The sequence below is a fragment of the Ananas comosus genome, linkage group 9 (genome assembly GCF_001540865.1).
Source record: "Ananas comosus cultivar F153 linkage group 9, ASM154086v1, whole genome shotgun sequence".
NCBI classification, from domain to species: domain Eukaryota; kingdom Viridiplantae; phylum Streptophyta; class Magnoliopsida; order Poales; family Bromeliaceae; genus Ananas; species Ananas comosus.
Genome location: NC_033629.1, coordinates 9,985,146 through 10,009,701, shown reverse-complemented (window position 1 = coordinate 10,009,701; position 24,556 = coordinate 9,985,146). Strand labels below are relative to the sequence as shown.

Sequence of the window (24,556 nt, the reverse complement as noted above, 5' to 3'; positions counted from 1 at the left end):
TTTTATTTGTGAAATAAAATTCAACATAAAATTTTAAATTCAAATTTATAACTTTATATTTAAATTTAAATTTTTAAATTTTATTTTTATTTAAAGTTGAATTCTAGACTTTAAATTTAAATCTTAAATTTTAAATTTTAATCAAATTATTTTTAGTTAAGAACTTCAATTTGAAATTTGAATTCAAATTGTTTCAAATATAAATTCAAATTATTAATTAAAATTTAAATTTAAACTTTAAAATTTCAAGTTAAAATTCAAATTCAAATTTAAATTTGTTATTTACATTTAAATTCAATAATGAGTTTCAGTCTGAATTTGAATTCAAATTATAAATTCAAATGCTCGATTCGAATTGTGATTTAAACTCATATTTTAATTTTAATTTAAATATTAATTTAAATTGTGAATTTATATTTGAATTCAGAATTTAAGATCAAAGAGTGAATTAATATATGATTCAAATTATAAATTCAAATTTGAATAAATGTTCTAATTTTTGTGTTGAACTTTTATTTTAAAATTTAATTTCACTTATAAGTTATAACTTAAATTTTAAATTCAAATTGTAAATTAAATTTATGTTTTAAATTTTAATTATAAATTCAACTCAGATTTAAGTTTAAATTTAAATTTTAAAATATAACTTTGAATTCTAAATATTAATTTAAATTTAAATTTTTAATTTAAATTGTTTGTTTATATTTTTACCTCTTTATATATAATTTAATAATCAAAAAATATAAAATTATAGTTTTAATTTTTAACTTTATAACAACCAAACAATCGAACTAAAAAGTCACTTTTATAAAAGTGACTTTTTCCACTTCGCCGACTTTCGAGTAACCAAACATCCCCTAGACAAAACTAACGAAACCCAAAAAAACTAAGCAACAATTAGCCTCCAATCACTGATAGCCAAAGTTTCACCGTACTGAGAGTTCTCTTTCCCGTTTCTTCACTTCGGACGAGGTGATCGTTGAAGATGCGCATGTTTCGCTGCTTTCACAATTCCCAACATGCCGCTGCAAAGCAAAGATCGAAGTTTCTCTTTAGTTGCCCCCTTAACGAAAGCCTTGCGCCAGTCCACCAGGTTGGTAAATTTCCTGGGAGATTAGTTGAGTAGTCGGAATAGCTTGTAGGAGGTAATTCCACACCATCGTCGCATAATTGCAGGAGAAGAGGATATGTTCCAGATTTTCATCATCTGCTAAGCAAAAACACAGATCGAAGGACCGTGCAAACCCTTCTTAGTTAAGGTGTCAGTTGTCAAGATTCTGTTCCTCCCAGCAAGCCACATAAATACTTTGACTCTTAGGGTGTATTTGGTTCGCGCTATCTTTTTAAGATTCCTACTAATTCAATAGGAATAAAAAAAATATGACGGTGTTTAGCTAAACGCACTAAGTAATCTAGTTGATAATATTAGATTTTACTTGGGAATGAGATTCATCCCAAAGTACTAATCTAATTCCCTTGAGGGAGGGTGGGTATCCTCACATTAATTAATTGCGATAATCATAATATGTCTCATCTCTTTTTTTCTTCCTACACACCGGCTAGTTGGTATTATTTTTCTTTACACTCTAACCTCATATCTCTCTCTAAACTTATCTTTTTCTCTCTAAACTTCAACTTTTTTTTTCTCCCTCTAAACTAAGCTCTCTCTCCCCCTGTTTTTCTAAAATCTCAACTCTCTCACTCCTTATAACTTCGACTCTATTTCTCTTCCTATTTCTTTAATCTTAAATAACATGACTAAATAATATGACCGTACAAACCAAACACATGAATGCTACATTCTTAGTAATAGGATGGATAGAAATAACATTCTCGGACATCTTTTTATTCTTAGTAATCTTTCATAGTGCGAACCAAACACGCCCTTAGGGGAATCTTGAGTTTCCATAGAAAAGGGGTATTGCATACATTGACCCCGTCGAAGATAAGGAAGTCATAAGCATTTCGTACTGTGAACGTACCATCGGCATTCCAGCGCCATATGGCTGAGTCATTAGGATGAGAACGTGTGGTATTCTGGATCAATGTTTTGAACAGCGGAAGCTCTTCCTGTTGTTGCTCACCTAGACACAGTATAGGATGGAAGTGCAGGCTAGTATTGTGAGCAAGGCGCCGCATCCAATTTCTGACCGACAGGTGCTTGTGGCTCGATATAGCATAGAGGTTTGGGAATTGATTCCGAACGGTGAACTCTCCAGACCATCTTGCGTTTCAGAACGAAGTAATCTTCCCGTAACCTATGGAAAAGTATGTTGACGCATGAAAAGCTTTAGCGGTGCTGAGGACTCCTTTCCAAATTCGGCAGCACCTAGTTGGCATGTAGCTTCCTAGTGATGGAGGCCTGTGTTTGTAATATTTTTGCATTAGCAATCTGACCCAGGGTAGGTTCTAAGAGTTGTAGAAGTTCCAAAAGCTTTTCATCAGTAGGGCCGAATTCATGGCGTGCAAGTTTCGGATGCCCAAACCTCCACATCTTTTATGGCGGCACACATGTTCCCATTTGACCAGACAGTGGAAACCATTTTGTAATTTTTTCCTCCTCCAGAAAAAATGTCGACGAATAGTGTCAATAGACTTTGTGGCCCAAGTCAGCAGTCGAAAGATACAGCAAAAATAATAGGGGATGGTCGAAAGCACCGAATTTAGTAGCACAAGCTGACCTCCTCTTGAGAGTGTGAGTCCCTTCCATCCAGCCAGACAATTATCAATCTTTTCAATAATCGACATGTAATCAGCTTTGCATAATCTCTTTGGAGAGAGATGTAGCCCCAGGTAGGTTATTGGAAAGCCTTTCACAGAACAACCAAAAAGAGTGAGCCAAGGTGTTAGCTAGATCGGAAGGCAAATTAATAGGGCTGATGGAGCTTTTAGTATAGTTGATCTTGAGACCCGAGTAATCAGAGAACGTGTCAAGGATGATCTTGATAGCCGCAGTTGACATGGAGGAGCCATCTAAAAATAGAATTAAATCATCAGCAAATTGCAAAGTGTGTAGTCTGACATCTCCAATTCCTACATCCGGTAACATATGGGAGGTAGTTGCTAGGTGGATCATTCTGAACAGTACATCAACACAAAGAATGAAGAGTAGAGGAGATAGCAGGTCCCCCTATCGAAGCCCTCGTTTGCAATTGAAACTTTGTACGGGAATGCTATTTAAGAGCACAGACATGTTGGTAGATTGAAGTAAAGTATGTATCCATGTGATCCATAGTTGAGTAAAACCCCGCTCTTGGAGTACTTCGACTAAGAATCGCCAATTTATGTGATCGAAAGCTCGCTCAAAGTCAATCTTCAATAGGGCTGCTCTTTGCTTGGTGGTGTAAAGATGATGAGTGAGGATATGGGCACAGTTGAAGTTATCGAGAATATAACGGCCCTTAATAAAGGCTGCATAAAACTTTGCCCGGGATTACATCTATTTTTAATCACATAAATTTTTTTGGCCTCCCTCATGTTTATCTCTCTTGCAGATTCACGGGAATGGTTCTTTTAATTATATTCCCCACACAATACATTTAAATATATGATTACGTTGGATTGTTACTAACTATTTAATTGCCATGCATTAAACCTGAGAATGTTCTTTGATACAATTTCCACCAAAATTATAATACGCATACACTCAAAGAGAGAGAGACAGAGAGAGAGAGAGAAAGAGAGAGCTCGCCATACACCCCTCCATATTGTATTCCACAATAGCCATATGTTTCTACTATTTGCAGTCATGGATTTTTTTGGACCTTTTTCGCTATTTCAACACTCACATGCTTATTATACCCCCTCTTAATGTCAACTTTCCACTATTTCTACTATTTACAGATTCGGTCCGAATTTTTAGTAAACTAACCAAAATGCCCTTATTATTTTTTCTTTCTCATCTTTTTTTTCTCTCGTTCTTTTTTCTTCTCTCGTTCTTTTTTTTTTCCTTTCCGAAGAAGGCAGCGGAGGCAGAGGCGGAAACGGCGTGCCTCGCCTCTGCCCCCACGCCCTCGTCCTCGCCTGCGCACCCCGCCCTCCTCGCCTCCGACCCCGCCGAGGCTGCGCCGCGNCCGCGACTCCTTTTTTTTTTTTTCTTCGATGCTCCTCCACTGCCTTCGCAGCCCACCGCCGCCGCTGGCGACGAAGAGAAAGTGCTTCCCGGGGACGAAAAGTACATCGGCGAAAGGGGGGAGAAAACTCCGGCGAGGGTGGTGGTTGCGATAGAGAGCAAGGGAGAGATCGTGACCAAAAAAATTATAAAAAAATAAAAATAAAAAAATATTTTTTCCACCATAAAAGATCAAAAATCATATAAGAATGAAGAAGATAATGAAATTACACCGTTAAAATATTGTTGCACTATTTTAAAAAAAATTTACACTATTTTAAATAAACGTTGCACTCTTTGAGACAGAAATTACAGTCTTTGGAATCAGATTTACACTCTTTAGGATGAAGTTGCACTGTTTACGTAGAAGTTGCACTCTTTAGGATGAAGTTGCACTATTTCTTTTTTCTTCTTCTTCCTCCAATTTACACTATTTTTTTTTCCTCTTCTTCCTCCTTCTTTCTTCTCCTTCTCCTCACTGAGTGTCCCCACCGCCCTCATCAAATCCCTCTGCTTCTCCTCTGCCGCCACCGCCGACCAACACAACAACAGCAACAACAACAACGCCCGTGTGCTACCCATGCTCGTCACCGTCGGCGCCGTGCCGACCCTTCTCGACGTCTCCGACTCGGCCGCTGCGAACATCGCCGGCAGCTTCAGCAGCGTCGACAAGTTGTTGGAGCCCGCGTCCACAGCTTCGAGTGCACGATTGGGCCATAAAGCATCCAAATATTGAATATGATTAAGTCTCAATTTGGTCTAATTTGGCCAAATCGAGGGGTTTGACTCTTGATAGAATCAAACATTCTGTTGTTCTTTCAATAAATGGACGATCAAAAGCGTAATAATCGGTAAGCCGATGATTTCTTTTGCCTCCCGATATAAGAGAATTAAGAGAGCTTTTTTTTTCTCCCTTATCTCCTTTGAAGGTATAAGACAACAAAAATGGATAATCCTTCTTTGCCTCTTTTATATTCATGGGACAATTAAGGTGGGAAAATCCCTTCCTTGCCTCCCTTTTAATAACAAAGCTCCATCTTTCCTAATTAGAAGAGTAATTTCTCTTTTTTTGTGACACTTTTTTTTTATAGAGAGAATAACATCGCTCTCTCTCTATACGTAGGTTAGGTTTGCCGTCGAAAAATGCATCTTGGGCATTTCATCGAACAGTTGGTAGGCGTGGTGTGTTGCACAACACCGATTTCACGACTGCGTTAGAGTCGCAGCAGAGTTGTGGATCGGCAGTGTCGATAGTGATAAGTCGAGGCGCAGCAGCGTTGGAGATGGGGTTGGAAGGCATGCGAGTTGATGACAAAGGCATTGGATCCGGTCACCCCATTGATGGCGACGTTGAGCTCAACCATCTTCGCCTTGCTCGCACGAGATTGATGCGATTACAATAATGTGAGGATTGAAGCCATCACCCGATATCGAAGTTGAGGACTGGGATGCCTTTGCTTGCTTTCATATTGCAAAAAAGCATGCAACCATGATAGAGAGAGAGAGGACTTTTTTTTTGGAAGAGAGAGAGAGCTTTGTCACCAAGCATCAATGGGGATAAAAAAATAATTATTACCTATTTTTCTTCTTCTTTTTCATGAAGAGAGAATAGAACGGGTGTTTTTTTTTCTTGTTGAGAATAGGTTAGAGAGTAGGTTCAAAAGTAGATTTTCTTTCATGTGGGTGATATTTATAGGCTAAGTTATAACTACTTGAATTTTTTTTTTTGGAAGAACGTGCATACGGTGGGGTTGTGGGAGATGTGAGAAGTTGAGATATTTTGGTCTCTTTTGTGTGGTCATGGGATCATGATGGATATGATATTGCAAATACATATACATTTTTTATTTTTTATTTTTTATTATATTTTATTATTATTTTTTGACAAAGCAAAATATTTATATGCTTTTATTGAAGTGGAGCACCTCACAAATATATAAAAGGCAAAGGACTGATTTGCTAATTTGTAGATATTGATAGCCATGTGCCTACGACTACAAGAGATAGTAGCATTCTCTCTCTTCCTTTTTTTTTAGTAGTCTATGTACCTAGTGCATAGATTAACCTATGCACCATGTTCCTAAATTTTCTACTATTCAAAAGCTGCATTCAAATTTCCTCTCCCCTTTTTTATACTTTAACATTATGGTTTCGATCATTCGTAGTTTTTGAACACATGTGATTTCATATTTGGATTTCTATCGATTGTTGTCTATCCCTCGTGGTAGCATTTTTAAAATAATAGTTTTCGTGTGGGGAACGTTTTTAAATGGTTTTCTCAAGATTTTTCGCAGAATTAGAGTTTTAAAAAAGGACGTCTTCGTGTGAGGGACATTTTCAACTTCTAGGATGAATGTGAATGAATGTGGAATGGATGTGACTAAGAATGGCTAGCTGTTTGAGAAAATATAATGATCCTTGTACATCCCACTATTATGTGTGTGTGAGTGGAGATCTGGTTGTTAATTAATTTGTACTATGTGCTATACCGTGCAAATACAGGGAATGCTCTATCTATTTGTTTCGAAAATTTTCTGTATTTGTGGCAGGTTTGTTGCACGTCTTTGGGTTCAGGTTTTAAAAAAAAGGGTAAATTTTCACTTACTCTGATTTATAAATATAGTCTGATTTTGAATTGACTTTCAAAAAGAACCCTGACGCGTGACACCACCTTTGAAGGTTACAATACCAAGGCGATATACATCCTCTTATCATGTGACGATGTGGAAGGCTACAGGAACAAGCCCATTAAAACCTCCATGTCAAATGAAGAAATGACTACTTATTTATTTATTAATTAATTAGGCATAGTCGATAAAAACTAGGTTCAATCGGGAGACATAATCAAATAAGCAGTTTCTAAGCTATAGAACCCCTTTATCATAAAAATTTCAAAGTCATCATAATTTGATCCAATTACTTAATATATACAATGTTTAATTTTACATACAATATTTAATTTATCAATCATGGGTCTGATACCAATTGATAAATCTTTATAGGTATATATAACAACAATAAAATAAATACATACCAAAATTCAGGATCACAAATAAAATAACATAACTTACAGAGCGCTATAGCGAAGAAATTCTTAATTAATCCTTGTAAGCGAAAAGTTCGGTACCGATATGAACATCACCAACCGAACTCAGGTAACTTGGTTTCTCTTCTTATTTCAGGCACTTTCCTTTATGGTGTGCAACTGATGATAATTCTTCACTAGAATGCATATGAGAATGTGGAAGGACTAATACCTCTTTATATAGAGTCCAGATCGACTTTCCATCGAAGTTTGATTAGAATTCTATTTAATTTAAATAGATGGGATAAATATAAAATATACCATTCAAGTAGCTCTATATATATTAGGATTGACCTTTATCTATAGTAAATCCGAACTTGAATATGATTAATTGAGCCACATTTATGAAAATTGTAATATCTAGGATATTTGTAATTTTAGGAATTCAAAATTTGAATTTGAATTCGAATTTCAAATTGAAATTCTATATATATATTACTATATATATATATATATGTGGAAATGAGAGAGGATAGATATTTTTGCGAAACTGAGACCAAATATGACAAAAACAAAATCGTGGATTCAAGGGTCCTACAATGCCGGAAGCGCTGGCGCAGTTCATTCGTAATTTTGATGGGCCGATCATCCGAAATTACACGATTATCAGGTTATGGTCATTATGGGGAAAACTGTGTTTCGAAAAATCTCCCAATATTTTATGTGCCAAATCGTGTGATTTCACACGTGGGGGTGTCTTCACACACAGTACTCGTACTGTGAAGGACCGAGGAAAGAATTTTGAGTTCTTGTGGGTTTACGCACGATTTGTCCCAATGAGCCTGTAACACACTAGACCTTTACAAATTGCGAGGTTCGAGTGGTTGATCTGTGTTCTGAGCCTTTCCACAGTTTCTAGAGGGTCGTAGATAGTGTTCCGATCCAGGCTCGCAACCCGAGAATTGAGGTTTTGAACGTGGCACCAAAATTCAGAAGATTGGATTAAGTGGTCTACTCTCGGGTTGCCTCTGCAGGATTGTGTACCGATACAACCTTGATGGTTGTACCGAAACACATTTTGTACCTGCACAACCCTGATGGTTGTATCGGTACAGATGTGGTTTATGGCCAACCCGAGCCTCAAATTTGCGCATTCGTGGGATCTGTACCGGTACACTTTCTCATGTACCGGTACACTTTGGCAGACTGCAAATTGACAGCTTTGAGGGGTGTATTTGCTATTGTAGCAACTCTATATTAGTCCCCATGCTCCTTTGAGGTTTCCCTATGTTGAGAACAGAGGAGAACCAGGTAGAGGACCCCTCCACTTCCTCTCTTTGATTTTCTTTCCTTTTTCTTGAATTTGTAGAGGAATAATCACCTCTTTTTGCTTCTTTTGGTTTTTTTGGTGACCTACTCACCAATGGAGAAGCTTTGGAAGGAAGTTTGGAGCTTGCTTGAGGATTGATCTTCAACCTTAGCTGGTTTTGATCCTTGTTTGGAGCTTCTAAAGAGGTTAGTTAGTTACTTCTCTCTAGATCTTAATTTGGTGGATTTCATGTGTGGAAACCCTAGAAATGGAAACTTAGGGTTTATTTGGGCATTTTGGATTTAGGGCTTTTAAAGCTTAATTCATTGGATTAGAACCTTCCTCTAGGTTGGATTGAAAGGGTTCTAACTCTTTTTTGGAGCTTGAGAGGAATTTTTACTCTATAGGTGAGTTTTTGACCATTTCTTGGCTTGTTTATTGTTCGGACTTGGAGTTGTTCGTAACGTTCACTTATCCTTCCTAGATTTACCTTTAGGGGACTAGGAGGCTAGAGGGCACCTTCGTCGGGGCAAACGAAGGAGATTTAGCGGAGTTTCTGTAGGTTTGACCTCACCAAAAATGAGAAAATCTCATTCTTGTTGATTTAAGTATTGTAAAATGGAAAATCATGCATTTTCATGTTAGATGCATTATTTATGAATTTTAGAATGCCTAAAATACTTATGTTGTATACAATGCATTTTTGGACCTCTATGTAGTAGCGAGCTTACATGTGAGACTTATGCATGAGATTAGCATTCGCATTCGGGACTTGGAATTATATTTCATATAGTGGAAATGATAAATGTAATATGCCCTTGGATATAAATCTCAATTGGACATAGGAGAATATATTAGGTCATAAAGTGGCTTTGGACTTGAATAACTTGTAAACTAGAGAGCTAATGTCATAAAGCGACATTGAGCTTGGAGTATATATGAACCTACTAATAATGCCATAAAGAGGCATGAGGATTGGAACATCTTGGATGTAGCAATGCTAGTGTCATAAAGAGGCACTAGACTTAGTGAATGTTGGAACTTCATATTGTGACATAGAACTAGACCGATGGATTACTAGTGACTATTACCATGTTAGAGACATGATGATTGGGTACTTGAGACGGTGACTATGCTTGTTTGTCATTTGTGCTTATTCGCACATACTTGTGAGGGTCGCTCCCTACAAACCAGCACTCCGGAGTTGGCCTACGCAATTTATGTTCGCTCGTGTGATATCGAGAAACTTATGGGGTCGGGAGGGATAGACTCATTCCGAGAGTGGAAATATTGGAGCTACCACCGGCACTTAGGTTGCACAAGCTGGACTACACTTGTGTAGGTTCTAAAACAAAATTGAACAATGACATCAATCCATAATAATAATCATTACTAGATAGGGTGTAGTAGTTGGATTAGCTTGACATGCTTAATACATAGCATTGGACATTTAAGACATGTAGTATACTTAGTAATATCGCTCATTGCATTACAGTATACTTGCTTGTCATGTGGGATCATACTAGTTATGTATTGGACATACTTGATCATGGTAGAATGAACGTACAACATATTGATATCATGTTATTTATGGCTTAGTAGTTTAGCATTCAATATATATGCTTTCATATCTGCAATTAATTTTTCATTGCTTTTCATATCTACCTTATTCTTTTGGGCCTAGTAGTGCATTGTGCTAAGGTCAGTAATTGCCCACTGGAAACTATAAATTATAGTTCTCACGCCCCTGTTTCTTGTTTCCTTTCAGAGCCTTCCACACTGGGTGAGGCTAGGGACCGCGAAAAGGGTATCGCCTCGAGCTAGCTCTTTGGCGAGAGATTTATCAATAGGTGGTCTACCTCTCATTGATTTTATTTTGGAGAGGTTGAGAGTTGTACCATGTTTAGAGACCACCCTTTTGTATTTTGAGACAGTTGATGTATTTACCTTATGTTTTATATTAGTGTATCAGTTTTCTTTTCCTCTACTTGTTGTTAGAATTTAGCTGTTAGTTGCTCTGATATCTTTAGTTGTCTTACTTTTTCTTACTTTTATATCTCTATTGTTGTAGACGCCTTATATGTGCAGGCATATGGCGGGTCAAGGCACGCACCGGGCGGGCCTACGCCAGCTCCCAGGGCGTGACAGAGCCAATGAGAGATCTAGGATTTCTTCCCTTCACCTCTCATCTGAATTTCTCTCTTCATCACTCTCTCACCCAGCAGCCACCCCCTTCCCCATCTGGATCTGCTGCGCGCATCTCTGGCCGCCGGCAGCCCAGGTCTTGCCACCACAACCATCATCCCTCTCTTTCCCTCAATCTCTCTATCACCATCCTCTTCCCCACTCTCATTTCTCGGTGAGCCCGAACAAAAGGGAAACTTGAGCCCACCTCCTTTGGGTTGCTCTCGGCCTTCCCGACCTCTGGCTACCTTTTCTGGTGTCATCGTGCCTCGTCGTCGCCGTCGCAATCGCTGGAATCACCCCTGGGCCAAGCTAGGGCAGGGAGGAGCCCAGCCTCATAGGGTTGCAGCCGCTACCGCTGCCGACTCTCACCGCTGCCTCCCTCGGCCTCGGGCAGCCTGCCGCCGCCGTTGCCGCTGTGCAAGGCCCGGCTCTAGCCTGCACTTGTGCTTGCCGAGCCTCACCAGCCACCACCGCCACTCCTTATCACCGGCCAGAGGGAGCACCACACTCCCCTCCCCCTCTGCCGCTGACTCTAGCCGGCGCCTGCACTGGCAGGTTGCCAACAACCGGCCGGAGAGCCCCCTGCTCCTTGCACCTTGAGCTAAGGCTCACAGGTGCCCCATTCATAGTTTTCGACGATCCGAAGCTCCCCGAGACCTAGTGGTCTACTGCTAGAGTCATATCCCTATTAAAGCGGTTGTGGCATAGCCTGAGGTCCTTAAACCAATATGGCAGTTGATTGGGTGTACTTGTGCTATCAGTAGTAGTTGACGCATAGTCATTTTCCTATCTTCCTTTGCAGTAGTGGTTGTTCATATCATTATCACAGTTGTTTTCAGTTCTATTATCATTACTATTGCACTACCTTGACTATTGACTATGGTTGGTAGTTGCTTTATTATTTCACTTTACAGTAGTAGCTTCTTTAGTAATTATCGAAGGTTGTTATTCCTTGTCATCATACCTAATTTTCTTGTTACTACTGCTATTTATCCCTTCTGTCTGCTAGTGTGTACGGCCTTCGTCGACTTGCAATACCCACTGGGAGAGGGAGACATGTTTATATGTTCTCACCCCTCACTATTTTTCAGGTAGCTCGGGCAGTGAGGGTCAGGACGGTGCGTGAGGACATAGATAGCATGAGATAGAGATTCCAACCTCACAGTATCAGTTCTGGTTTGACGCTTCTTGTGTATATGAGATAGTATAGTTTACTTCCTATACCTATTAGTAGTTGTTCTTATGTGGTTCAGTTGATGATTTTTTATTCGCGGATTTTTGGATGACATATTTATGAGTTTTTGGTTACTCATGGTTTTTTGAAAAATTCATGGTTTTTGGACACTTATGACTTTTGACACGGATTTCGGAATGTGGATTTCTACCCCTCGTGGTAGTGTGTTCAAAACAAAGGCTTCCATATGAAAAATGGTTTTCAAAGTGATTTTTTGGCCTTTTTTTTGTGAATTTTCGTAAAACTAGAGTTTAAAAGTGAAGCTTTCGTGTGCGTGGCGCTTTTAACTAGTAGGGATGAATGTGAAAACTTGTGATATAATGATCTGTGCGAATTGTGTATATTATAAATATGAGTGGTATGTTATTGTTGTCACTTGTACTGTGTGCTATACTGTGCAAATATAGAGAAGACTCTGTTCGTTTGAATAGAGAATTTCTTGTATTTGTGATCAGTTTGTTGCACGTCGTTGGGGTCTAGGTTTAACCAAAACAAAAAGGAGGCGCTTTTCCGCAGACTCTGATTTGCAAAAGATAGCCCAATTTCAAAATGGCTGACAAAGAGGGATGTCGGGGCGTGACAATGATAATCTAAGATCTTTATTTGTTTGCATGTTTCTTAGATGGATGTTTGTTTCCAATACTAGGTCTTCTTTTAGGGATTGTTCTGTTTCTCGGAAAATCATAAAAACTGTATTCGGCAAAAAAAAATTTCCATAGAAAGCATAATTAATTTTCATAGTTTTTATTTTCTGGATAAAAATCTGAAAAACAAAAAGAAGACTTTTGCATAAAATCTAGAAAAGACTTTTTCTAAAACACTTTTTTCTGAAAACCTGGTAGATGAGAATTACTTTTCCAGCAAAAAAAAATATTTTCAAATATTTTTCCAAGATTTTTTGGACTACTAATTGGTGCTATTTTGGCGTAGAAAATTAGAATTTTTTGGATTAATTGGTGCTGTTTTGGCTTAGAAAAATAATATATTTAATCATTTTTTGGTGATTGTATTTTAATTCTATTTGCTAGAATTTTTGGCTCAGAAAATTAGAATTTTCTCTAAATTGTAGTTGGTTCTTAAGGGTTCCCTTTATTTTTTAGCTTTTTATAGAAGGTTTAATATTAAATTCTTGTAACTAAAGCTTCGTGTTGGTGGTGATGACCTGTAATGTATGAAATTTGTGGTTTAAAATTTTCTTGCTTATTTTTAATGGGTTTTAGACAATGATTGAGAAAGGTTAAGAATTAGAAATTGTACCACTAATGGACTGTGGACTAATGCGATAATATGACCTATTCATCATTATATATTGAAAGAGGAGTAAAATATATGATAATCTAAGATCTTTATTTGTTTGCATGTGTTTTAGATGGATGTTTGTTTCGTCTTCTTTTAGCGATTGTTTTGTTTTATTTGAAAAATCATAAAAACTGTATTCAGCAAAAAAAAATTCCATAGAAAGTATCTTTAATTTTCATAGTTTTTTATTTTCTCGATAAAAATCTGAAAAACAAACAGAAGACTTTTGCATAAAATCTAGAAAAGACTTTTTCTAAAACACTTTTTTCTGAAACCAAACGGACAAGAATTACTTTTCCAGCAAAAAAAAACTATTTTCTAAATTTTTTTCGGGAAAATAAACATTCTTATATTGTTTGGACTGCTAATTGCTGCTATTTTGGCTTAGGAAATTAGAATTTTTCGGATTACTATTTGTTGCCGTTTTGGCTATATATTTCATCATTTTTTGGTGACTATATTTTAATTCTATTTACTAGAATTTTTGGCTTAGAAAATTAGAATTCTCTGTAGTTGGTTCGCAAGTGTTTCCTCTATTTTTTAACTTTTTATAGAAGGTTTAATATTAAATTCTTGTAATTAAAGCTTTGTGTTGATGGTGATGCTTATGATGTATGAAATTTGTGGTTTAAGATGAATGAACTTTGCATTCTTAGTTTTATTCCGTAAAAATAATTCTAAAAATGAAGCCTTGTGTTATTGGTGATAATCTGAATATTTTGCGAAATTTGAATATTTGTCTCATCTTTGAATGCTTGCTTTTTTTGGTTTGGTGACTTTTTTTGCACAAGATAAGGTTTTTAATTCAATTTGGTGATTTTTTTTTTCTCAAGATGGGATTTTTGAATTCTTTGTATTCTACAAGATATAGTTGCATTCAATGAGATATAAACTGCTGAAGTATAATAAATGCATTACTCTATTAAGCTAAAAATTATTGGTGAACTCTTTAGAAGATAAGCTTAGAAATTCTGTTTTCTCACAGTGGATGCATCTTTGAAGTCAAAAAAGATAAAAACTAAATTATTAGGAAAAGAAATTATAGAACTCGTTAGTTATATGAAATTGAAGTATTTTATTTCGACGGAGTTCATACAAAAAAGCTAAAATTAGTTGAAATTACAACAACACACCTTCACAAATATCATAGATAGAAAGTTCCACAAGTGATACAATGAAAAAAAAAGCCCAATCTTAACTCTCAACTTTCCTAATCTCGCTTTTGGGAGAATGAGCAGCTGTATAAGTGAAATCCTTGTCAATCTGCAATCCTAACTTGTGAATGCTCACGATTCGAGTTCACCACTTAAAGAATGCACTATTGGAACCGAAGCTCCCATCCGATCTTTGAATATAAGTTGAATCAATTATAGAACAGTCCATCTAGATTTGCATAGGTATAAGAAGTTTTGATGTCACCAGTTTTCCATGCTAGTACAAACTATACTAGATTGATCATTTCCACTGCTCCAGGACAAATCCGTTATTGCTTTCACATGCAAAATAGTGCAATGAAGAATTAAATCTCTTCTAATAAAGCAATGCAAGGAAGAAGATGAAGCATATGTTAAGTAGTAGCGTAGGTATTAGCCATAAAACTGAGATTAAAACCATTAGTTTAAGAGTAGAGAGAGAGAGTGAGTGAGTGAGTGAAAGTTTACCTAAAGATTAGAGGAGCTTGTAATTTTTTGGATTGGAATAGAGGCCGAAGGAGAAAGAGATAAAGATCGATCTAAGGAGAACGAGATGTTGAGATGGAAATTTAAAAGAAAATTTTTTACCTGACATGCTTTGGTTGTTGACATGACCTCCTTTAATGTCTTTGTCGGCTGGCAGCAAGAAGGTTCTATCACTCATTTGCTTATCCTTTTTTTTCTGTGACCTAAATCTCAAAGCAATCTAAACACTAAAAACTAAATAATATCAACAGCTACGTACTATTAAGATTATTCCATCCCAACTCTCTCTCTCTCTCTATATATATATAATGAAACGGTAGAATTTTTCAATAAGTTTTTTGTTCTAGAAAAGTATAGAATAACTAGTGAAATATTAGTTAGTGACCTATTGATCACATCGTAAAAGAGTAAAATTATGTGTTTTGAAAACCATCCCCATCTTAACTCATTTAATGAAACACACCACAACACGAGCCTATCTACAGAATGTAAGGGCGACATTTTTCAATCGATTTTTTTCTTCCAGAAAAATGTAGAATAACTAGTCAAATATTGTCAGAGAACTATTTAATCACATTGCAAGAGAGTAAGATTACATGCTTTGAAAACCATCCCCGTCTTAACTCATTCAATACAACATACCACCACATAAACCTATTCAAAAAAAAGAATTGCTAAGTCAAGGATAAAAAAAAGATCTGTAATTCCTACCCTCTCTCATCCAAGTACTAATTCCTATTTGGTTTAAAAACAAAATAACAATGATAAAATAGTATATGAAAATTAGTTTTCATACAATAGTGTTATAGAATTATAATTCAATTTTTATTATAAAAGACTTCAACAGAGAAAGTTATAAGTGAAGGCTCTTTGATTAAACATTAGGTATTCAATGACGAAAAAATCAATTTTCTTTTTGTTTATAAGTGTAGCTTTTGGATACGAATATTGTAGAATTATAGTTTATTTTTTATTGTTGATCTTGTATCACTTTGCAGGAAAAAAAAAAAAACAAAACAAAACAAAAGACTAGAAATAAAGGCAAAGGTTATCTTATTAAACATAAGGTATTGTATGACTAAAGAAAACTATTTTTTCTTCGAAATTTCTCAATTTTATCACACAGTTGTTACAGATATTTGAATAAAGTAAATTACACGTATGGTCTCAAACTATGAATCGGATGATATTGTAGTTCTAAAATTTAAATTTGTTATAAATTTTAACTCAAACTACTAGAAATATTATAATTAAGTCTCACATTCTAATTTAATTAACTAAGTATTAATGCATGGAAGATATATCAAAAGTAATATGACATTTCAATTATTAACGGATCATCAATCGCAATATTGTCATATCACTCATTTTTACGTTAACGATACATTAAAAATTAGCAAACTAAATTAAAATATAAAACTTAATTAGAGCAGCATAAAAAATTAGAAAGAGAAATTATAACAAATTAAACATGCAATTATCTTACTGTAATATGTGTGTGTGTATATGTATGTGTGTGCGTACTGTATTAGCTGCAACTGAAATAGGCAGTATTGGCATCACTGGACGATCGGGAGCACGTATCTTGGGCAGTGGTCGTCGAGGACGACGAAGGCTCCGGCGGCAGCAGAGACGGCAGCCTGACAGCCGGCTTTCGAGCGGGTAGGGACGGCAGCGGCGCCGTGCCGTGCAGCATTCTGATGGCCTTCCTCATTCTCGGCCTTTGTTGCTGTCAAGGTGGCTGCAGCTGAGGCCGACGATCAGCATCCGCGCCATCTCCTTCTCGTGGAACCGTCCTCGCAACTGGGGATCCGCTGCGTGCAATAGCCTCCGATGGCCCCACAATTCCCAGACCCAGTCCACGAGCACCAGTCCTTTGTCCACCGACCGCCGCCCCGTCGCCACCTCCAGCGCCACTACCCCGAAGCTGTACATGTCGGACTTGTCGGTGGCCACGCCCGAGCGGACGTACTCCGGCGCTAGGTACCCAATTGTGCCGTCCGGCTGCGACACCAGCGCAGCACACCCGCTGCTGCCGCGGCTGTTGTGCAGCGCGAGGCCGAAATACCCGAGCTTGGCGTTGAAGTCGGCATCAAGGAGGATGTTGCACGATTTGACGTTGCGATGGACGATCCTCTTCTCACAATCGTCGTGCAGGAAGGCGAGGGCGGAGGCGACGCCGAGGACGACGTTCTTCTGAACACCCCACGGGAGGACTACTGCACTGCGATGATCGGGTAATGAATGCAGGGCGTGGTCGAGGGTGCCGTTGGGCATGAACTCGTAGACCAAGACAAGCTCGTCATTCTCGCAGCACCGGCCGGCGAGGGGCACCAGGTTTTGGTGCCGACAGCAAGCGATGACGGTCGGCAGCTCGGCGGCATACGGGCTGGTGAGGTGCTCCACGCGGCCGAAGCGTTTGACGGCGACCCTCGACCCAGCAGCCAGCACCCCTTGGTACACGGTGGCGGAGGCGCCGTCGCCCAGGAGGTTGCTGTCGTGGAATTCCCCGGTCGCGAACATTACCTCGTCCAAAGAAATCCTCGTCAGCACTTCCATCCTTGGTTCGCCATTCACCGAGCTGCGTTTTCTGCTCCTAGTGCTGCTGACCTCCTCCTCACCACCACAGTCGCAGTCGCCGTAGTCCAAGTTCCATCGGAAACGCCACCAGAGAGTCACCGTGGTAGACGTTGCTATCAAGAAGAGAACGCCGGCAATGCCCCCGATGACCAGACCCAACCGAGGCAGACAGGGAGACGGACCTGGAGGAGGACTGATCTCATCGCTGCCGCTTCTGCTGTCGTTGCCGTCGGCTGGTGAAGAAGGTGGAGGAAGAGCGGGACGTGATGAGGAGGAGAAGCCGAAGGTGCGGAAGCTCCAGTTGTCGACGAGGTGAAGGGCGGCGCCGCGGCCGTTGGAGGCGGAGAAGCCGACGTACATAAACTCTTGGAGGAGCGCGGAGAGGTCGATGGGGGCGACGATCAGCGGGCGCGGTGGGCGCGAGTGCGAGTTGCCGAGCCAGACCCGCAGCATCTTGCGAGCGGCGCTGTAGTCGACCCACGCCGTCATTGGCACGCCCTTCTTGAGGTCGACGCCGGCGTCGCGCGCTGGGGCGGCGGCGGCGGATAAGATCACGCCGACGTCGACGTCCACGTGGTTGTCGTCGATGTCGCGGAGCAGGGGGTCGAGGATGGTGTCGAACTCGACGGCCACGGTGGCGGGGTCGGGGCAGGCGGCGGCGTTGGAGAAGAGGCCCAAGAAGCCGTTGGCGGCGCCGAGGAAGCGGGGGTCGGAGGTGAGGAGGAAGGCGAGGCCGTCGCCGAAGCAGGGAAAGGGGGCGAGACGGGGGGCGGAGTCTGAGGTAGAGGATGAGCAGGTGGTGGGTCGGATGGAGAATGTGAAGGTGGTGGCGAAGGAGGCCGGGGCACGAGTGGCGCGATCAAGAAAGCGGACGGGACATGAGTAAAGGGCTCGGCCGGCGCCGATGCCGGTGGTGAGGGTGTCGTAAGTGAGGCTGATGGTGCCGTTCTTGAGGGACGCGTCGCCGAGGAGGGTCATATTGCTGTCCCATGCGACGCTGCTGCCGCTGCCGCTGCCGCCCGTGCCCCGCACCCTCGCCGCCGTCAAGATGTACGTCCCAGCGTCGCCGGAGGAAGCTGCAGGGGACGAGGCGAGTAAGAGGACGAGGAGACACAGCAGAAACGCAAGACCTGGACGTCGGAGAGGAAATGTTATATCCTTACTCGAACGCAACCGCCGATGATGATAGATTTCCTGAGGCGAGTAGGGCGTCGAGGATGACGGTGAATTGCAAGCGCGAGCGTAAGATAATACCAATCAGAGTGAAGAGATAAAGAGTGATTGAGAGAAGAGGAGACAGAATTAGATGAGATAAGGGTTGAAGAAGCTAGAGAGATATAGAGTGGGGAGGAAAATGAGTAAGGAGGAGAAGCTCTTAATTCTCTATTTCCANCATAATAATCTCCTGTTTACAATACTACATCATATAATATCCAGATCTGTGATAAAATGTAAAATAAGGAAAACTGAAGGACTTCTACGCAAAAGTAAATAACAGAAAGTAGCTATTGGGCCCAATCCGAAGTGGGCTAGCCTCTGCTGCAGTCGGGTCCAGAGCGCCGGTCAATGCCCGAACCCGTACCCGAACCACCACTTACGAACCCGCTTCCCACTCCTTATTCCTTACTACTAGATACTCTTTCTCGCTGATCATAGATTCGATCTGATCCTCCCCTCCTTCCGCCCTAATTCTTTACTCGTCTTCCTTTTCCGCATCTGCCTTCCAACTGAGGGTCTTCGCTGGAATCTCGCCTGACGACCGGGATCTCGCCGGACGTTCCACCCCCTCCCCCTTCAGTCGACCCTTGTCCTCAAGGGTCGAAGTCCGGAAACTGAGCTCGGAGGTTCCAGTAATCCTCCCAAGTAGCCTCCGCCTCCCTCAAGTTGCTCCATTTAACCAACACCCTTGTCGCGGCGCGGTTTCCTTTCTTAACCATCTTCCTATCAAGGATCTTCTCTGGCTTGGCGAGTATCTGTCCTTCTTCACCCACTAAGGGCATAGTGGGCACAGCTTGGACCGCGGAGGGCGTTCCACGCTTGAGGAGGGACACATGGAACACGGGATGGATCTTCGAACCGTCGGGCAGTTGAAGTCTGTAGGCAACGGAACCTATCCGAGCTATGACTTTGAAAGGCCCATAATACCTGGCTGTGAGCTTGATGTTCTTCCTCAATGCTACGCTACTCTGTCGGTAAGGTTGTAATTTTAGGTATACCATCTCCCCTACTACATATTCTTTGTCCACCCTGCCATTGTTGGCGTTTTGCTTCATCCGATTCTGGGCCTCTTTGAGTCTCTCCCTGAGCATTTGTATCATAGTCTCCCTTTCCCGATTCCATTCTTTCACAGTTGGTCCAATTTCCATCTCTAGATTTACCACTGCGTAGGCGGGTGGGGGAAACCCGTATAAGGCTTGGAATGGGGTCATTCCCAAGGCGGAATGGTAGTTGTTGTACCACCACTCCGCTAACGCCAACCACTTATGCCATCTGTGGGGGTACTGGAAACTCATGCATCGTAGATAGGTTTCTAGGCATCTGTTGACCTTTTCGGTCTGCCCATCAGATTGCGGGTGGTACGCCGTGCTCATCCGCAGTTTAACCCCCAATAATTTGAAGAGATCTTGCCAGACTTGACTAGTGAATACCCTGTCTCGATCCGACACTATTCTCTTGGGTAACCCATGTAGACGATATATCACATCCAAGAACACCCTCGCAACATCTGGAGCGGTATAAGGGTGAGTGAGCGCGATAAAATGGGCGTATTTAGTAAGTCGATCCACCACAACTAGGATGGTATCCTTCCCTTCCGACTTGGGTAACGCCTCAATAAAATCCATACTAATCTCCTGCCGAGCTTGCTCAGGTATCGCCAATTGTTGTAACAGACCAGCATAGGGGGTTCCGTCTACCTTGTTCTTGATGCACACTTCGCACTCCTTAACTTTCTTCTCTATGTCACTCTTCATCCCTGGCCAGTAGAACAGCTGCTTAGCTTTTTTATAGGTGTGGGTGATTCCTGAATGTCCTCCTAGGGCTGAAGCATGTAAATGATCCAACAACCTTGCTTTTAAGTCTCCCGACTGCCCAATATATATCCTGGCCTTGTATTTTAATACCCCCGAACATAAGTATAGTTAGGTTGCGAATCTGGGCTCAGCAGTTCTTTAGCTATAATTTGTTGCAGATGGGAATCCCCTTCATAGCTCTCTACAACTTCTTGTACCCAAGTAGGAACAATAGCAATAATAGCCAGATTGTACCCTTCCTCTTGCCTCCTTCTTTTGGATAAGGCATTCGCAGCTAAGTTTTCTCTTCCCTTCTTGTATTGTATGGAGTAATCAAGTCCCATCAGCTTGATCATGCCTTTTTGTTGCACCGCAGTGGTGATCTTTTGCTCCAAAAGGTATTTAAGGCTTTCGTGGTCCGTCTTGATGATGAAGGGTCGTGTACTAATGTAGTGTTTCCACTTAGCTACAGCCATTAACACTGCTAAGAACTCCTTCTTGTAGGTCGACAACCCCATGTTCCTTTGGCAAATAGCCTTACTGATGAAGGCTATGGGCCTTCCCTCTTGAGTAAGTACTGCTCCAATCCCGTTGTCGCAAGCATCCACTTCTATAGTAAAAGGCTGGTCGTAATTAGGCATAGCTAATATGGGGGCCGTAGTCATGACCACCTTAAGCTTCTCAAAGGCCTGCCTCGCCTCCTCGCTCCAGCTGAATTTATCTTTCTTAAGCATCTCAGTAAGGGGTTTACTTATGCCTCCATAGCCTTTTATAAAGCGCCGATAATAGCCTGTGAGCCCCAAGAACCCTCTCAATTCCTTCACAGTGGTTGGTAAAGGCCAATTCTTCATAGCCTCGATTTTGCTGGGATCAGTAGCGACTCCCGTTTCAGTGATCAAATGCCCCAAGTACTCAACCTGTTTTTGCCCAAAGAAGCACTTGCTTCTCTTAGCAAACAAATGGTTATCCTGCAGGAGCTTTAAAACCACTTCCAAGTGTTGTGCATGTTCTTCCAACTCCTCACTGTACACAAGTATATCATCAAAAAAAACGAGTACGAATTTTCTTAAATAAGGTTCAAATACCTCATTCATTATGGCTTGAAAGGTCGCCGGGGCATTGGTTAATCCGAAGGGCATCACCAAGAATTCGTAGTGTCCCCGATGGGTTTTGAAAGCAGTCTTGTGTATGTCTTCGCTGTCCATCCTTACTTGGTGATAGTCGGACCTCAAGTCTATCTTCGAAAAGTATCGGGAACCTGCCAACTCATCCAGTAGATCATCAATTAAGGGTATCGGATACTTGTCTTTTATAGTCGCCTTATTTAATTGCCTATAATCCACGCATAGTCGCCAACTGTCGTCCTTCTTTTTTACCAATAATACCGGGGAAGCATAGGGACTTGAGCTCGGCTGGATGATGGAAGTTCTTAGCATCTCCTGAATTTGCCTTTCTATTTCATCCTTCTGATCATGGCTGTACCTATAAGGTCTTATGCTTATTGGTACAGTTCCAGGATGTAGCGGGATTTTGTGGTCTCTTACTCTTTGCGGGGGCAATCCTTGTGGCTCTTGAAAAACCCCTTCATACTGAAGCAGCACCTCTTGCACTCGTGGAGGTATGTTAGATTCTTGCCCCTCAAGCTGGGTAGGACAATACTGTCCAATAACACAGCAGTTTCCCTCCAACCCCGCCTTATACCATTGTTTGGCAGATATAGATTTCAGTTCCGCTGTCGATGCCCTTTCCTTGGACCCCTCAGCTATTCCCCTCAGTACAGTCTGTTTGCCCTCCTTATTAAATGACACGGAGTTATCACTATAATCGAAAGTAACCTGCCTATAGGCCCTAAGCCAATCTATTCCCAAGATCATACTTGACCCGTCTAATCTGATAACTCTCAGTTCAGCTTGGTATGGCTCCCCTTGCATGGTCCATTGGAAGCTAGCACACTTGAGCTTACTCATGACCTTGTGGCCATCAGCCACTGTCACTGCCAGGGGGGTAGCCGCCACCATTTCTGCTTTAACCTCTCGAGCCACCTGGTAATCGATGAAACTATGGGTACTTCCAGTATCTACCAAAATAGTTAGGGTCTTACCCTTTACTTCTCCTTGCACCTTAATGGTGTCATGAAGGTTCTGTCCACTGAGGGCGTGCACCGATACTCCCACCTCTTCTACCTCTTCATCATTGCTGGGGTGCTCTTCTTCTTCTTCGGTAGGTATCAATTGTTCATCAAAGATCTCGTCGATCACGGGACTAGCACATATCTGCAGGAGGGTTCGGTTTTGGCAGATATGCCCTGGTTGGTACTTCTCCCCACATTTGTAACACAGTCCCGCGGCACGCCTCTGTTCAAACAATTGCTTGCTTATCCCATATGGCTGATTCGAAGATCTTTGATGAACTGTTGAGGCTGTCTTCTGAGTGTTGTTCCCTTGTGGGGTCTCCCCAATGGCTCTGTAAGCCACCTTACTCTTCCTCATTATGATGCCCAATGCTCGCTCGTGTAATTTTGCTTGCTCATATACTTTTTCGAGAGTAGTTGGTCGCGAAAGGTCTATAAAAGGTACAAGCTCCTCCTTAAGGCCACTTATGTAACTCTCAATAAAATGCCTTTCGCTAATGGTAGGATTGAGGTATAGCATCCTTGTTCTTAACTCTTCAAACCTCTCCTGGTACCTTTCCACAGTACTGGTCTATGTTAATTTATTAAACTCTCTTATCATGTGCCCCATGTCGGACCCGTCGAACCTCCTACAGATAGCTTCCACCAGCTCCTCCCAGGTAATATCAAGTTTGTCAATCAAATACCCTTCCTTCCACCTATGTGCTCTTCCGGTGAAATGCATTGTGGCGATCTCAACCCATTGAAGCTCCGGCACTTGGTAGATTCTAAAATATTGCTCACAATGACTGCTCCACTCCCTCGGCTCTTCTCCCTGGAATGTAGGGAATTCGAGCTTGGGATAAGGTATGTGATGTTGGGATCTTCCTTGGTGCTCTTCTCCTCTCTCATGTAACCTGTGAGGGTTTGGTAGCAATCCTTTTCCTCTCTCTTCTCTTGCATTGTAGTTTGCATTGCCCCCAGCGCGGTTCTGATCCTGTTGCCTTCCTTCTTTAATAGTTAGTGATGCAGAACTAGTTGAAGTGTATCCTGAGGCTTGGAAATTGGGTGGTTGAGGCTGTGTAGTGAACATCTTGAGTAGCTGCTCATGTCTGCGAGCATTTTCCTGGAGCATGACTTCATGTCGCTTAGCTGCTTCAATTTGCAGAGCTTCGTATCTTTGTTGGCTCTCCTGTTGAATCTCATCCAACTGTTGTGCCAGTACCCCAAACTTCTTTGAGCAATCCAAGTTGAATTGCTTTAATTTTTCGTCCATCTTATCATTGCACTCCAAGGTGATGCTCTGTACCCTTTTCTCTATGGCTTGTACATAGTCATTGATCACTTTCAACCTGGTGCCCTCAGCCATCTCTACTCCCACTACGCTCTTCCCCTGCTTCTTACTATTATATTTAAATCGATTGACTCTTTTCACCTCAATCTTGTAATGGGCAAAAATTAAATTCCAAGGGAGCTGATGATGCCTAGCTGAAGCTAAGTCACTATTTCCTTATTGATGAAATAGTGACAATTTCCCTGACCCTTGGTACATTCGATGGCTACTATAATAATTCAGCAAGTATGATGCTAGAATTAAATCAAGAAGGCAATGGTGGGGATACCTGTGCTCAGAATCGCGCTCTGATACCAAATATGTTATATCCTGACTCGAACGCAACCGCCGGTGATAATAGATTTCCTGAGGCGAGTAGGGCGTCGAGGATGACGGTGAATTGCAAGCGCGAGCGTAAGATAATACCAATCAGAGTGAAGAGATGAAGAGTGATTGAGAGAAGAGGAGACAGAATTAGATGAGATAAGGGTTGAAGAAGCTAGAGAGATATAGAGTAAGGAGGAAGATGAGCAAGGAGGAGAAGCTCTTAATTCTCTATTTTCATAATAATCTCCTGTTTACAATACTACATATAATATCCAGATCTGTGATAAAATGTAAAATAAGGAAAACTGAAGGACTTCTACGCAAAAGTAAATAACAGAAAGTAGCTATTGG

General features: G+C 41.0%; 1 protein-coding gene, 1 long non-coding RNA gene and 1 pseudogene across 2 annotated transcripts; all 3 read right to left on the bottom strand.

The window, feature by feature from the left end:
- LOC109715698 lies at window positions 14,255–14,940 on the bottom strand. The gene is made up of 2 exons (XR_002217733.1): window positions 14,827–14,940; window positions 14,255–14,654 (listed from the first exon to the last, which is right to left on the bottom strand). It is a non-coding gene; the product is annotated as an uncharacterized LOC109715698 (long non-coding RNA).
- On the bottom strand, window positions 16,373–19,078 carry LOC109714773 (annotated as a pseudogene).
- LOC109714771 lies at window positions 20,540–23,086 on the bottom strand. The gene has a single exon (XM_020239483.1). It carries the CDS (start codon window positions 23,084–23,086, stop codon window positions 20,540–20,542), a length of 2,547 nt encoding a protein of 848 aa, XP_020095072.1.

Coding starts and splice junctions, on each gene's coding strand:
- LOC109714771 (XM_020239483.1), bottom strand. CDS start 23,086: ATGCTATACCTCAATCCTACCATTAGCGAAAGGCATTTTATTGAGAGT.